The sequence below is a fragment of the Vigna radiata genome, chromosome 2 (genome assembly GCF_000741045.1).
Source record: "Vigna radiata var. radiata cultivar VC1973A chromosome 2, Vradiata_ver6, whole genome shotgun sequence".
Lineage (NCBI taxonomy): Eukaryota > Viridiplantae > Streptophyta > Magnoliopsida > Fabales > Fabaceae > Vigna > Vigna radiata.
Window position 1 is genome coordinate 16,242,109 of NC_028352.1, and position 16,736 is coordinate 16,258,844.

A 16,736-nucleotide genomic window follows, 5' to 3' on the forward strand; every position below is an offset into this window, starting at 1 on the left:
TTTATTATCTTTTTTTATTTTTTTTATTTTATTATTATTATTATTATTATTATTATTATTATTATTATTATTATCATTATGAATGACTAAAGTTTAATTCAGTCTTCTCCCATATATTGCTTTTTCTTTTCAAGAGTTTCTAGGTTAATCACTAACAGACAAGTTAGTCTTGTTATATACAAAATTATTCTGAGAAGGCAACGATAAATTATCCTAAAGACTTACATGTTATATTTATAAATCTTTAAAAGGAACATAAAATAAAACAGTGGTGTAAAATTCCATTTGTATATGTGGGTTCGAGGTTGGTCGAATTAGCCATGTTTTGGTATCTTATATCAACCTAACTCTGGCCAACTAGCCTCAAAGAAACAGCTGATTCATCTCTTTCTGTTTACAAAGATGAAATACCATTGAGAATTCTACGTCTTTTACCTACTCTTACTAGGAAACTATTACTAAGAAATTGCATAACAAATTTTGATTCTGAACATTTCCATGGTTCTACATTATTTCATACATAAAAAACTGCCCATTCCTTTCACTGGATCTGATAAGTACAGAATACTTTAATATGATTAAGCATCTTCAGCATCACTCATGCTGACGCAGCTCTCAATATGGAATTCAGCGGTGAAATCAATTTCATCAACAATCCTTCCTCTGCTACATGGAAGTGCACAATATGCACAATCAGTATAACAAACTATGGAGGATAAAGAAGCATAACTCAAATTGTCACAACAATATACCTTTCAAGAACAAACTTCCCCTCTTTATACTTTTGGCTTCTCTCATGTGCAGACTCCTGATAGAAAATTGCAACTTTAAAAGGGTCAAAAGTAATATAACAGAAAGCTGAAACAAAATAGTAAAGATAATGCATGGAAAACTTTCTGGTCAATCATGCAAATAAACGTCTAAAATATTTGACCTATAACACCCATTCAGATATTTTCTATACTAAAAAGAGACAGGGCAGGAGGAGAATTACATATTTCCAGCCAACAATTTGACCACAGCAACAACAAAAGATATCTGCCACAGTATGCAGTCCAGAAAGCATCATCCTTTCCTCTAGCACTCCAATCGTGAAGTTCACACTGGATCACGGGGTTGAAGAGAAAGAGCATACCCATAAGAATTGGAAACTACAGAAGTAGTTATATTTTTATCTAAGAAAAACTAGATCTAAACAATTCCTTTTATAGCTATTTTCAAGGAATTTGTGGTGAATCTTGCAGAAATAAGTTAAAAGGAGTTTATCTATGAAGGTAACAAGTTTAACCAATCAAAATAAGCCAACAGAACAAGTGATTATAACATAAGCGATAGCTAGTAATAAACCCTGGTGTTGATTACCTAAGCATGCCTTTAATCTATTTATCGTTTTCATTTAACAATAATGTGCAAAGAAAGAAATGCTTTAGCAAGCATAAACTTAAAAGACATTTTTGTGAGAAAACGACTATATGAAGCTGAGCTAACTAATTCTAGCTTTTTTTCTTTCCTGTGCCCAAGTCATTAGCTTTGGATATTAGGCATTAACTGCTAACACAAAAAATCGAATCATTTCAAATACCTTCATGTTCTTTCTAGGCTCGTGTTCCTTACCCTTCATACATTGCTTCCATATATTCACAAAATAAGTAATACAATAATGAACTAGTGTTATAAGAAAATGCACAATTCTCTTTCGTGAGCGAGTCCCATATGCAAAGGATTCAGGAATTCAATGTCACAAGCATTTAAAATTGCATTCAATACAATCTGGTGTCAATATGCCATGGATGTTTATGTTAGTACAAGGTATGGACATCAAGAAATTTAACTTAGCAAAATATGACCATCATAAGTTTCAGACTTCTGCCAGTATCAAACTATGCCTTAATGAAACTTTTAACTAGTATGAAAACACTAAATAACATAACTCACAAGACTCTAATGTTACTATATACTGCAATCATTACTTTTAAACACAAATGGATTACAACTGAAAAAAATACTCACACGTTATTGAAAAGATATGCTTTTCCCCGCTGGCAATAAAATGCCTGAGAAGAATACGAACCAGATATTAACACGTGAAGCAATTTAATCCAGCACAACAATTACAGTAACGTATTGGTAGAAACCAAGAAAAACCTAGAAGACAGAGATAATGCATTCAATTCGAAGCAACTGGGTTAAATTTTCTATTTTCCCCTTCAGACAGTTTACATGTCATCTATACACTTATATTTTAATTAAAATAGCTGCACATATAGTACGTGATAATCCTGAAAAAACAAAAACACCATAATAAGATGGAATAAGGAACAAATATAATTAAGGAACAAATATAATGAGTTATAATTATATAAACAAGGAGCAGATGTTATAGAATAAAAAATATCTAAATTATAAATGCATTATTACAAACGGTTTTATTTTTTCCTGTACATAGTTTATTATTAGAGGACATCAGGTCTCCTCTGTTGGTTGTATTGATTCCATTTTCTCAAAATAAATAAAGCATCCTGTTGTCTTAGAAACACAGTTTTAGCTCAATGTCTCTCTCTTTCCTATAGTTTAACAATAACAAAGGACCTGTTACACTAGTGCCAGTGATTTTTTAAGATTTCACCGTTAATGGTTTGAAACATATCATACTGTGTATCCCAGTTCTCCAAAAAACAAACAACATTGTGTAACCCTATAAGAGGATTATCTCTAGGCATTAAAAAGCCAGGGGTATCATTTAAATTCTCAAGAAACCGTAGAAGGTGTTAGTGTACTTTTCACTAAAAGAAAGGCAACAGCAAGTTGTTGCTGAAGCCTTTCTCTAGTCATATAACAAAGGACCCTCTTTTCCCATCATTGTAGCATATTGATAAAACATACTGATTCTGAGATAACTTCTATCCATAATGGGGACAGCTACAAAGTGAACTCCTGTGTTAGCATATCAACCAACTGTTAGAGATGTTATAAAATGTTTTTCATGTGTCTTCAACTAGTGAGTTAAAACTTTTGTCATAGTTGGTTCACCATGGTATCAAACGTTTTGCGGTTAATCAAGTTATTCATGCTTGAAGCCAAAAGGGATCTTCTGTGAGGAGCAAGTAAGATTTGATATAAAATCATTCTTATGACACTTCAATAGAAAACTTAAGCTTTTGCAGTAATTGCTTCATCAAACTTGCACAGTCTGATCACATAATTTCTGCATTTGAAAACTTATCCTCAATATTGAAGTTATAGAGTGATATAAATTCTCTTGACCTTCATTATCTTCAACTAAATTGTAATCTTGTCAGCATACCTTCAATTTATCCATGAACAAGAATGTACAGCAAAAGGACTAAAATGAAGAATATTTACATTTCATGCAACAAACCAGTATTTCCCAATATTATTTGTTGCCAATATAGTTATCCTTCATTGTAAGAACAGATGACCCCATGAGTTACTATATTGTAGGCAATCCCGACTCTGCAAGGAGACCATTGCAGGATATAAGCCTTTCTTCTCACCAAATTAGCCAGATTTTTTGTTTTCAATAGTGGTAGAAACTGCAATAGAAACATCAAAGAGAATATCACACTTCCACAGGGAGTTTGTACAAGATACCTTAAAAGATGATCCTATGATACTGCCACTGATGATGTTCTGAATTCTACAGATAAGAGAGAACTTTGCCAGCTGAACGAGAAATATAACCAACAACTGTCCTATATGTAACTGTAAATTGCAGGTGTCTTTGCCAAAAAAGTCCCAATGAACACTTGATCAGATTCAAGAAACTCTTGTTGCCATTGCACAGATCTCAAAATGCTTCCAGTTCTCCAACTTGTTTAGCAGAATCAAATAAATCCTTTTTCCAAGAAATCAGAGGATTGCTAGATTAACAACAACCTTAATCAATAAAATCCTTTGATACAGGTTTAGACATTAAGTGCAAGGTGTAACTGGGTTTATAACTCAATAACCCTATCATCTAGATTTTGCTTGGAATGATGCAATCTTCAGATTAGAAATTTGAAGGCAGCAGTCAAGGTCCAATCTTCTGTGACGCTAGGTTAATAACCAGTTTGGTACACCCTAGAAAGATAGGGTGAAAAATTAAGGGATATTTTAACATGAAAAGTTCAATTTTTTGCTCATTCCCAATGATACATCCAGGGATTTTAAGAAAAATAAGTTTGGAATCACAATTTCAGCTGCAATATTTGGGTTTTTGGGATCTCCGCATCCATAATTGTAGTTCCATCAACTGTACTTGTTCACAATTTTACGTAATATCAAGGATACCAACTGCATGACCACGATTTACAATTTTGGGTAGACCAAACTGATTGCAAGGATCAGACATTGTTCTTTGCAATTGTAGTAAACCAAACCCTACAATTGTAAAGGCTTCACACCCAACTCAGCATAAATAACCGATATATCAAAGCTTGATTTCTAGCAATCAAGGAAATTCTTCTAGCACATAATCACAGCTATCAAATCTTACAGACCCAATAGAAAAAGTCACAATAGTTTCACATACCAACATAAGAAAACTAAAATAAAGGCATATTTTTCTTTAAATCAGGAAAAAAATTGCTCCTTTATGTTCGTTTCAGATAATCTCACAAATCCCATCTCAAACAACAGTATTAGATTATTTACCATTGAGTAAAGTTAGAAAGAGAGAAAATTGTACCCGAGAGATGAGATCATCAGCAAGGGCTAGGTGAGTTTTGCAGGACTTGCAACCGTAGGACCTGCCCTCCAGCTCCACCGTGAAGATTCTTCCCATTTTCTTCGGTTTTGAAAGACAGCCTTTGATGTCACCACCAATCACTATTTTTCAACATTCGCTTACCAAGGTAAAAAAAACAACAATTATACAAGTCACAAATCGTATGAACTATCAAGACAAAGAGACATGTGAAGGATTCTAGCAGGAGAGAGAGAGAGGAAAACGGTCACGTGGTACTGAGTTACTGGTAGAATGAAAAATTCAACTAAGTAATTCTTTTTCGACGGTTTTGCTTCTCAAGGTAATTTTATATGCATCAAAACTGATGACCCGTTAATTTAAGGATAATGATATTTAGATAAATTTTTTATAATATTTAAACATTATTTATGATATTGTTCTAAAATTATTTTATAGTCAATAATAATAATTATAACTATTATTATGGATCAATTACAGAATAAGATGTAGATTATGTTTAAATATTATAAAAAAAAGGAAATTGTTCTCATGCTTAATTCAATTTCCAACGTAAACAATTCTTCTTAAAATAAATCTTAATTAATGTTCGCTTTGGTGGCACGGTTGTAATAACAGTTCTCCTCATGAATTTCCACAAGAAGGAACAATTGACGCTCCTGATTTTTTTTTACAAGCATGTTCTTTAAATTTTTATTTTTTATTTAATCTTCAAACTTAATTTTGTTTGTAAGATTTAATTTTATTTAAATGCATCAATGCATCAATCGATATTTTAGTAAATGCACCAATATGCTACATGATATTTTTGCTAAACATGCTTTTGCTATTACTTATTAAACAATGCAATAATGTGCTACATGATATTTTTGGTAAACACACTAAAGTTATAAACAATGCTTCAAAAATAATGTGTATAACAACACTTACCTAAACTTGCTATGGTGCTAAACAAAGATTCCTAAAGGATGAGTTGTTAGTCAATGCGTTTAAAAGGTTAAACCATACCTTATATTGAATAATGTTTACATCTAATGATATAACCTTTGTGAATCAATACTCGTTATCTTTTCAAAGTGATTAAGCGATCTACATGTATAGAAAAATTGACAAGCACCAAGTTGTTTTGAAGACACAATGCAAACAACAAAATTAATAAGAAAAATGACAAATTTGCTAGCATACATCTATTCTCTACTCTATGCGAATGCTTATTGTAAGTATCCACCTGCTTCATCATGAACAAGTCAGAAATGGATGTTAAAAACAAAGAAGACATTCATGGAATGTTCTCTCCATCAAAAGTTGTGTTGAAGAGTTCGTACGACCTACTTTGGTTAAAGTACTACAAAAAGCATGTATGCTCTAACATGTTGACTTCAACCTAAGGCTACTATACCTACGAAAAGTCTACGAAGATCTAGCGCATGAAAAACACTATATCTCTAAACGTTGTGATTTATATAGTGCCTTATAAATAAAGCGTCTAATAACTTGTGTAGACCTTTTAACCATCGCCAAGGTTGTTAAACATCCATTTGCAAAAAAATTTTCCATCACACTATTCAACCCCCCATTCTAGTGTTTTCTTGTAATTTCAGTTGGTGTTAGAGCTAACCTTACATGGTTAGTTCTTAACAAGACTCGAGGAAAATATCTTAAGGCATGGAAAACAAAGGCTACACTATTAATCGTCCTCCTTTATTAAAAGGGGAAATATTGACTATTGGAAACAAATAATGATTGCACTCTTTGAATCCTGTCACATTGGTAAGTGGGACGTAGTCAAGATTGACAACTATATACTTCTTGATAAATAAGGAGATCCACTTGCAAAAAGCAAATAGACTAATGAGTAGAAACACATGTACTTACTAAACTCTAAGGCTCATAACTCACAAATGTGTACTCTCTTTAATGAGGAATATAGAAAAGTTCACGCCTACGAAGGAGCAATGAGATGTGGGACACCTTGATTGTAACATATGAAGGATCACATGAGGTGAAAAAAAGCAAACATACTTTGTTGACCATACAATAAAGGAGCTGACAAATGAGTCTGACAAAGAAGTAAACTTCTCTTACTTGCATTTTGTTATTCATGGATATTATGAATTGTTTCCGTATTCTTCCAAATTGTCTGACACATATAAACAATTGCAAAAACAAAACAAGAAACCATCAAAAGAAAATAGTATTTTGAAAGAAGAAATAACATTGTTTGAGGATGATGTGAAATCTCCCAAACAAAATTTTAGCGATCTTGAAAGGAAGCTAACTGATTTAGAAAGAAAAAGTAAGAAAACCCTTTCAAAAAATAAGAAGCTTCTAGAAGACACAGTTGTGGTTGAAGATGTTAAACGCATCTAGTCTCTCAACTGTGAAAATGACACTTTAACTAAAGTGTTAATTAAACAGAACAATTGCGAGGAATGATCATCTAAGACTTCTACGCAGATAATAAGCATTCCTCTGATAAAAGGGGTTTAGGATTTGATAGAAATATTGTAAATTTTCTATTAAAACTAAGAATATTCAATTTATTAAGTCTTCTAGCATTACATCAACCTCTAGAAAGAAAAATATGCTCGTAATTAACAAGCAAGGACCCAATACAATATGGGTACCTAAAAAAATAATTTTCCTTGCAGACTTGTTTGATAACAAAAAAGAAACCCTTTTCATGGTACCTGAACAATGGATGCTTGCATCACATGATGAGAGAAATGTGTATGTTCTTAAGCTTGAAGATCAAGAAAGGAAGAACAAACACCTTTAGAGGTAACCAAAAAGGAAAGACCATCGAAATTGGAAAGATAGGTACAAACCTTTCCCATCTATTGATAATGTCTTATTAGTTGATGGCCTAAAACACAATCTGCTAAGTATAAGTCAATTATGTAATGTTACCTTTGAAAAAGTGCAATGTAAAGTCTACAACTATTAAGAAAAAATCGTCTATGCGCCTAAAAACTTTAATGTTTTGAAGTTTAACCAAATAACATTAAAATGCGATAATAATCTGAAAACAACTTAGGATGAAAACAAAAAGACTTAGAACCTGAATCCGCAAAATAGAAAATCTTCATAAAACATTTAGACTCTTAGGAAAAAGAAAGCATATAGGACAAAAATACCCAGACACTATGCTAAACGATTGTTATGTCTAAAGCATCTAAGAGAGTTAAAGTTAAAAGCATAAATCTTATAAAACCTAAGGCTATTCAGTTTAGCTCATGAAAACAAAACAATTTCAAGACGATGTCCTTGACAAAACACACTAAAAGACTAAAAGATAAAAAAAAACATAAACAAGTTAAACGTTATCTGTCTAAAGAAGAGGCAAATATCAAAAGAAGCATTTACTTGCCTAAACGATACCAGGAGCTAAAACAATACTTCGTGCAAAAATGAAATCTTACTCAACACTTGGTATCTTTTGTTGAGATTGTTGACAACACATACTCTATATCAATCTGGTTTTTGATGATGACAACACAATGCTTAATAATAGTACACATGTTGTTGTTTTACATGTTATTGTTCTGAACTTGTTGTTATAACTGTTGAACATGTTTTGATGTGTTGTGTTGTATGTTCCTATGTTAAATGTGTGATATATCTGTGGAACATGCTTGTATGACAATGTGTAACAAAATGTCTTTGATAACAGTACATCCTGGAAGTGAAAAATCACAAGCACCTTTTTGAACTTATAAGTGTGTGACAAAGTTCTAGTACAATCAAATACACCTATAATGGATTCGACTATTCTAAAACCTTTGTACATATTTTGAACATCAGTGCTTTGTGACGTTTTGGATTGAAAAGAATTTCAAAGTGTTTTTTCATGTGTCAGTCAACTTTGTTATATGTACATTCGACTATATCTTTGATCTGTTTTGGAATTCTGTTATGCTTACGCGCTCCAACGGCTATATTTTTAAAAGTTAGTTAAGCATTGATGACTTGGTCAACTGTAATAAATGTATGTTGATTTTCGTTGACTAAGAACCTATGTGTTGATTGTTTGTTATAATTATTTTAATACAATTGACTGGATTAGTAGGCTATTCGACTGAGAAACAATCTGTCTAACATAAAACTATAAATAGACTGAACGCGATTTGTTCAGAGACTTTTGAGGACTGACATTTTCATTTCTTGTTTCAGATTGAATTCTCTGTGTTAACAACTCCAAGAATTCTCCAAGAAGACGATGGTGATCTTTCTTGAGAGAGATTCAAAGGGAGAAGGCAATTGCGTTGACTACTTGATGATATCTGCACAAAGAAGGTGCTTCTTGATTGATCTTTGAAGGCTTGGCATCCTGTGAAGACTGCTGTGTTGATTGAAGGCTTGGTAACCTGTGAAGTCTGCTGTGATAGGCTTGGCAACCTGTGAAGTCTACTGTGATAGGCTTGGCATCCTGTGACGAGTGTTGGTTACACGTTGAGGATTGTTCGACGTGGGTTCAGATTGTAGAAGAGGGGATTCTTGCTGTAAATCTGGTTTTGTTGTGCAACTATATTTTGGTTTTGGGTTAGAGAGGAGATTTATATTTTGGCGTGAGGCTTCTATAAATTCCTTGTTGTAAAAACCGCAACCATTATAATGCATTTGCTTCCTGGGTTGGAAGGATACTGGATGTAGGCATTGTTGACCGAACCAGTATAAAAAGCAGTGTTTGATTTTCTCTATCCCTGCACTCTTTAAATTCAGTCGACTATATCAGTTTTGGCAATCAACTGCGTTTTTACGCTGCATTGAAATTTTCATTACTTGCATTTGAAGAAAAAATAAAAAAGCTTTATACTTTTGTTTCAAGATTGCGAAAAGATTTTGTTTTTGAAACAACACCAATTCACCCCCCCCTCTTGGTGTAAAGAAGCCTACCTGTTTTCCTAACATCTTTAAAAGAAATTCTTAATTGTCAAATGCTACCTTAATAGTAGGAAATAAAAAAACACTTTGTTGTTTTGAGCAAGCATTACATGACATTAAATGATCAATGTTCAAAAACAATAAAAGCGATAAGAAAAGACCTATTTGCTGCACGCATAATTTACTCTACTCTTTGTAGATAAGCTATTTTACACATATCCACATAGCTTCAGATCAAATATAAGAAGTAGACGTTAGAGACAAAATATATATTCACATAATGTTCTTCACTTTAAGTCGTGCCTAAAAGGATATACTACCTACTTCAAGCAAAGTACTGAAAAAGCATGTTTGCTTTCACAAGTTGACTTATCCAACGTGTTTGATCTTATTCCTAAACCATATTAAGTCACTTCCTAGTATATACTGCATTTAATTGAACAATAAATTTGATTCAGGTACGACCTCGATCACTCAGTCTAACAGGCATCTATTCCACAAGCCTCTAAATAAAAGAGCTTTCGAAACAAAAATCAAGAGGATAGTCAAGAGAATAGCAAAAAAAGCTTACAACAAAATATTTATCCTAGAAGTGTTCAAAAGAGAAGAAAAGAAAGAGCTCCAGAAAAAGATCATAACTGAGCTGAAAAAGAGAAGAAGAGAAAATAGAAGAGAAGAAAAGAAATACTTTCAAGCTTCATTGTTCTATTGCTTACTGATTGTAAGAAAGAGAGAGAGAAAAAATAGAGAAACACTTGTGAGTGTTTAGACTCTTTTGTATTGTATTCACATCCTCTTTTGTGAGAGCAATAGTCTGGACGACGTGTAGGCAATCTTTGATTGCAATTCTGGAGAGAATTAAAACACTTGTAACTGAACTCATTTTGAGTTGAGGAAATCTAGGCGTGATAGTCTAGTACTAGAAGTTGTGCGAATACTCACTTGAAATCTACGCACGGTAGTCTAGTACCAATAGTGGTGCAAATACTTAGTAGAAATCTAGGCACACTAGTCTAGTACCTGGAGTAGTGCAAATACTCAAACTAAGAGTTGTGAGAATACTCAGTTGTAATCTTGTGAATATTATAGTGGAACCCTCTACAGAGGAGACTGGAAGTAACTCAGTTGGAGTGAACCAATATAAAAATAATTGTGCATTTATCTCTTCTCTTTCCTAAACATTTCTCTTATAAAAAACCTGCAACTGTGATTTTATTTCCAAATATAAGAACTCTCCAAGCTAAACGATTATCTTCAAATAAGAAAGTTCTTATGAAACTCTATAGTGTGCATTATGAATAGCACGTCAAAAGCAATGACTGTTTACAACTTTTATTAGGTCGAGCGTCTAAGCTTTCATAACATATAATCAAAGCTCGACTGCATGCTATATCAGAAGTGTTGCGAAAAGAAATTTTCCATTAAGATTATTCAACCCCCCCCCTTCTAGTGTTTTTCAAGGGTCTACTAGTATTTACAACTAATAGGTGTTAAGATATCGGTAAGTGTACCAAATCGTATCAAGTAATATAAAATAGTAAGACCAAGTATCATTTTCCAAGAGACTCACGATATCAAACAATTGTGCTTTTGTTTAACTAATTAAGACTAAAAACAAATTTGTTGGTGTTTAAATGCAAATGCAACAAAGATAAATATGAATGCAATTTGATCAATTGAGGATAAACACTAGAATGAATGGATGAAGTTGATAATAAGGGATGAACATGTTGTTGAGGTTTAGATTTAACCTAATTTACTCTCATGTATATAATAATTCTACTTTTTCATTAATGTCAATATCACTTTCTAAATTACTTAAAACCCGATGTCTCGGCAAAGAAAGCCTATCCTTAATTACTAGTTTACAATGTCTTGTCTCCCTAGTAATTAATTCTGCATTACATACAAACATAAGCTTAAGATAACCAAGCGTTCTATCCCTATGTCTAGGCAATAGTTCCCTTGGGAGAAATTCCCCAGATCTAGATTCCTCTGTATGTGTCCATATCACATAAACCAATAATCATTCCATGAATGAGTTAAACATAATAATGCATAGAGAATAGAGGAAAAATCCTAACAATTAATTAAAGAAGTATATATCAATAATAAGAATCAATTCAAATACAAGAGAGTTTAGAGGTTACATCTTCCCCAATAACAAATGAGATTAGTTCTCCATCATCATGAAGAAACTAGGTGTACAATAGAATGGAATGAAGATAAAACCCTAGAAAGAGAAGATGAGAGCTCTCACATCCCCAAATCTGCCTCCAAGGGTTGACAAACGTGTTTCTGTGCTTAAGCCATCAAAAGATACAAATCCTAGGACGTCCAAGTCCTTAAATAGATAAGAAAAATAACAAAAAACAGGTCCAAGCCCACGTTGCCGGCGCTCAACGCCCCAACTTAGAGCGCCCAGGCGTGAGCTAGTGGATATTGGCGCTCAGCGCCCCTAAAAGGGTGCCTGGGCGTGGTGCGGTGCAATATCCGGCGCTCAGCCCCCCAAAAAGGGCACTCAGCTTGGGCAAATTTTTTTGCATTTCATTTTTTTCTCTTTTTTCGCATACCAATAACCTACACAATTAAGGGAATTTAGTGATAAAATAATAAAGTATAACCTCAAGTCACTTATTCACTAAACTAAAGCAAAAAGGGTGCATTTAGTATCAAAATTTGAATCACAGATAACGGTATATTCAATCGTTATCAATAGGTAAGGTAACTTGTACAAAATAGATCAAAGCATTTTTTGTCTAGTATCTATAAAAGATGAGACAATATCATGGCACAATAACTGTGAACATGCAAGTATGAAATTAATCTCAAAGTTGAACCGTCATGACCTCTTAAGAGGATTGCCAAAAGTATCATTCAATGATACAATCTTTTGTAGTACTTACATGAAAGGAAAACAAATTGGAGAGTCTTTTAAAAGCAAAAATGTTATTTCAACTGAACGACCTTTTGGGTTGGTTCATATAGATTTATTTTGACCAAAAAGAACTGCAACTATGAGCAGTAAATGTTATGGCTTGTAGTAGTTAATGACTTTTCAAGATGGATATGTGTCCTATTTTGAATCCACAAGGATGAGGCATTTGAAGCCTTCTATAAACTTTGTAAAAGAATAGGAAATGAAAAGTGTCCTAAAATTATCTCTATCCGAAGTGATCATGGAAGAGAATTTGAAAATAAACATTTTCAAAAATTTTGTGAAAACTCCAGCATTAAACACAACTTTTCAACTTCAAAGACTCCACAATAAAATGGCGTCATTGAAAGGAAAAATAGATTATTATAAGAAATGGTCAGAGCCATGTTAAATGATTTCAACTTTCCGAAACACTTTTTGGTAGAAGCAATTAAAATTTCATGATACCTTCAGAAGAGAGTTTATATTAGGCCAATAATCAATAAAACCCATATGAATTGTGGAAAAACGAAAGGCCCAAAATTTCATATTTTCATCCTTTTGGATGTCAATGCTTCATACTAAACACTAAAGAAAGTTTGGGGAAGTTTGATTCCAAGAGTGATGAAGGAATTTCACTTGGCTATTCAAAAACATCAAAAGCGTTTACAGTTTATAACTCTAGATGCTTAAGGATAAAGGAAGCCATCCATGTTAGATTTAACCATGAGATTGACCTAACAAGTTAGATCTAGATGATACCTTTTCAAAATTACAAATACATGACACATCGCCTATGGAGATAAACACATCTATATCGTCTATGGCATTCGACGATCCAAATAAGCATCAAAGGCAAAGGCTACTCGATAATATGCTTGAAGAAAGAAAAGAACCTAATGGCCTACATCGTCTGATGGTTAAAGATCATCCCTCAGAGAAAATTATAGGGAACATCAATGAGCATATGATACGCTATTTACGCTATCAAATCAATAATGCTTAACAAGGAAACTTCAATATCGCTAAGTTAGTAATTAACAAACTAGATAGGGCTAAAGTAACCTTGAGTCGTTTCCTAACGAATACAGAATTGATTTTCGATACTTTACTCTTATAAAACCTCTGAAAGGTTAGTAAATGCTATGCAACAATTAAAAATAAAAGTAAAAAACTATGCTAATGAAATTAATGTCTGAGGAAAGCTTGAGTTTAATTGAAGAACACATAAGAAACTTAGAAACAATTATAATGAAATAGGCTAAGAAACTAGAAGAAAAATTATTTACAGCATCCCTTAATAAGTCAATGCAAAATAAATAATGATCTTCAATTGGGTGCTTCATGGCTTCCAATATGTTAAAATGCACCTTCTCGTCTCCTATCTCCATGGTCAATGTTCCTGTATGCACATCTATCTTGGTTCATGTTGTCATCATGAAAGTTCTTCCCAAGATAATAGTTGTTGAATTGATTCCTTCATCATCCTTCATATCCAAGATGTAGAAATCTGTAGGAAAAATTAACTTGTCTACACAGACAAGCACATCCTCAAGAACACCTGAAGGGTTAACTATGTTATGAAATAGGTTAGCTTCTTTTTACACCAAGAGGGGGGGGGGGTGAATTGGTGTTAATTCAGAATTAAAATCTTTTTGCAATCTTGGTATGAAAAATATTCAAGCTTTTGATCTTTCCTTGAAATCCAAGTTATTGAAAATTTAATGCAGCGGAAAAACACAGTTGACTGCCTAGCATATATAGTCGACTAGAAAATAAAGAGTGTAGGGATGAGAAAATTCAAACACTGTGTTTATACTGGTTCGGCCAACAATGCCTACATCTAGTGTCCCTCCAACCCAGGAAGCAAATGCACTATAATGGTTGCGGTTTTTACAACAAGGAATTTATAGAAGCACCACGCAAAAATATAAATCTCCTTTCTAACCCAAAACCAAATATAGCTACACACACAAAACCAGAATTGCAGCAAGAATCCCCTCTTCTGCAATCTGCACCCACGTCGAACAATCCTCCATGTGTCACCAGCACTCTTCACAGGATGTCAATCCTTTCCCAGCAGACTTCACAGGTTGCCAAGCCTATCACTGCAGACTTCACAGGTTGCCAAGCCTTCAGTAAAAAACAACAGTCTTCACAGGATGCCAAGCCTATCAAGTTCAAACCAGAAGCACCTTCTTTGTGCAAATATTGATCAAATAGTGAGAACAATGACTTCTCCTTCTGAATCTCTCTCAAGCAAGATCACCACCGTCTTCTTGGAGAATTCTTGGAGCTTCTAACGAATTTAATCTGAAACAGTAAAATGAAAACGTCAGATTAAAAAAGACTCAGAACAATTCACGTTCTGTCTATTTATAGCTTTCCGTTTCATCAGATTGATTCATAGTCGAATAGCCTACTAATACAGTCGACTGTATTAAAATAGTTATATCAAACAGTCAACATAAAGGCTCCTTAGTCAACAAAATTAATACACATTTATTACAGTTGACCAGGTCATACAGTTTTAACTAACTTTTGAAAATATAGTCGTTGGAGCTTGTAGGCTTAACGGAATTTCAAACAGAATAGTAACATAGTCGAATAAGCATTTCACAATGTCGACTGACACATGAAAAATCACTTTGAAATTCTTTTCAACTCAAAATCTCACACAACACTTGTTCACAAAATCTAAAGATTTTAGCATAGTCGAATCCATTAAGAGTGTATTTGACTGGACTAGAACTTTGTCACAACAATTATAAGTTCAAAAGGTGCTTGTGATCTTTTCTTTCAGAAATGTGTAATGATCAAAAAATTTTTATCTCACATTTCAATACAAGCATGTTCCATAAATATAACACTCAATCAAACATAGGAACATACAAAGTAATTCAATCAAAACATGTTCAACGAACATGACAAACATTATAGAATAAGACATGTAATACTGGAACATATGTAATGTTATTAAGCACTGAGTTGTCATCATCAAAAACCAGTTTGATATAGAGTTTGTGTTGTCAACAATCTCCCCCTTTTTTGATGATGCACAACCATGATTAATAACATAACCATGTTTGTACAATTCCACAACAGACAGAGTAAAAACATATATATCAGAATCATTAACATAGTTCAGTTGCTCTGCGTATACAACAAAAATATCAAGCAGATAAAGTATGATGCAGCTATTCTCCCCATATAGACTTGCTCTCATACACTCATGTAATACTCTCCCTCTTTGTGCATTAACAAAAAAGGAATGCTCAGATATTTATGCAGTTTTGAAAAACAACAGAGATGCATCAAAAAGATATGTAATGTATGAAGTACAATGATGCTCTCAAAATCACAAGTTCATCACAAAACAATGTAAACTCCTCCTGAAATATATATGTGTGATGAAACAATGTGTAAAGCAGTGATACTCCCCCTATCATTATGCATGATTTTCAAAAACAATTTCAGTGCACAATGCAGAATATCACAGATTTAAGAACCAGTTTAAGCACATATTTGTATCATAGTCAAACTATCAAATCACATATATATGCAATGATAGAAATATCAACAATCTCACAATATTATCTCAATTTGAATATTAAACATGTAAAGATCAGAGATAATAGCATAATAACAATGATTTAAGAAAACAGTAAGGATAGAATCAAATTCCAAAATTGGATTTGTTAACCCATATAGATGCAGTCAAATGCATTAAATCATCAGTTGAATGCATTGCTTTGCAACTGTTGAATTCCAAATATAAATCTTCAAAGCAATGTCCTTTTGCAAAACCTTTCAAAAACCTCTTCCAGATCAAGCATAATGGTTAAGCAAGAATGAAATAATAAAAAATAGAAGTCAATGTATATAGATGCATGACATTTCAAGCACAATTGACTTCAAACAAATCAAAGTCGAATCAATCAAATAGTTTATCAGAATTCATTCAAACAGATTAAGTAAATGGATTGATTTAAACTGCTAATTTCATTTCCTTGATAGAAACGATATTACAATGGATAAGGACAACAAGGAAATAGAAAAAAAACAATAAAATCATCAAAAGATGGCTTTCTAAGCTCTTCTACTAAATGAAAATTTAGCCTAGGACTTTAACACTCTTCTTAGATAAACAAAGCACTATTATGATTCAGATGATTCTTTAATTGTGTTCTCTTCACTAATATCATCCACAACCCTTATCTCAGATTC

The 16,736-nt window shown here is 33.0% G+C and overlaps 1 protein-coding gene across 4 annotated transcripts; it reads right to left on the reverse strand.

The window, feature by feature from the left end:
* Positions 1-256: 256 nt before the first annotated feature.
* On the reverse strand, positions 257-5,002 carry LOC106756604 (protein yippee-like At5g53940). Of its 4 annotated transcripts, none has more exons than XM_022778696.1 (5): positions 4,691-5,002; positions 2,011-2,054; positions 995-1,103; positions 753-825; positions 257-666 (listed from the first exon to the last, which is right to left on the reverse strand). In XM_022778696.1, the coding sequence occupies exons 1-5, from the start codon at positions 4,784-4,786 to the stop codon at positions 599-601; spliced, it is 390 nt and encodes a 129-aa protein (XP_022634417.1). In that variant the 5' UTR covers positions 4,787-5,002; the 3' UTR covers positions 257-598. The 4 variants fall into 4 exon arrangements, with proteins under 4 accessions (XP_022634417.1, XP_022634418.1, XP_014494582.1 ...); XM_022778697.1 differs by having other exon boundaries at positions 257-663; positions 4,691-5,000; XM_014639096.2 differs by having other exon boundaries at positions 753-808; positions 4,691-4,996.
* Positions 5,003-16,736: the final 11,734 nt, after the last annotated feature.

Coding starts and splice junctions, on each gene's coding strand:
- LOC106756604 (XM_014639096.2), bottom strand. CDS start 4,786: ATGGGAAGAATCTTCACGGTGGAGCTGGAGGGCAGGTCCTACGGTTGC. Junction 2,055..4,690: donor CTGATGATCTCATCTCTCGG/GTACAATTTTCT, acceptor TATTCTTCTCAG/GCATTTTATTGCCAGCGGGG. Junction 667..752: donor GGGAAGTTTGTTCTTGAAAG/GTATATTGTTGT, acceptor ACTTCCATGTAG/CAGAGGAAGGATTGTTGATG.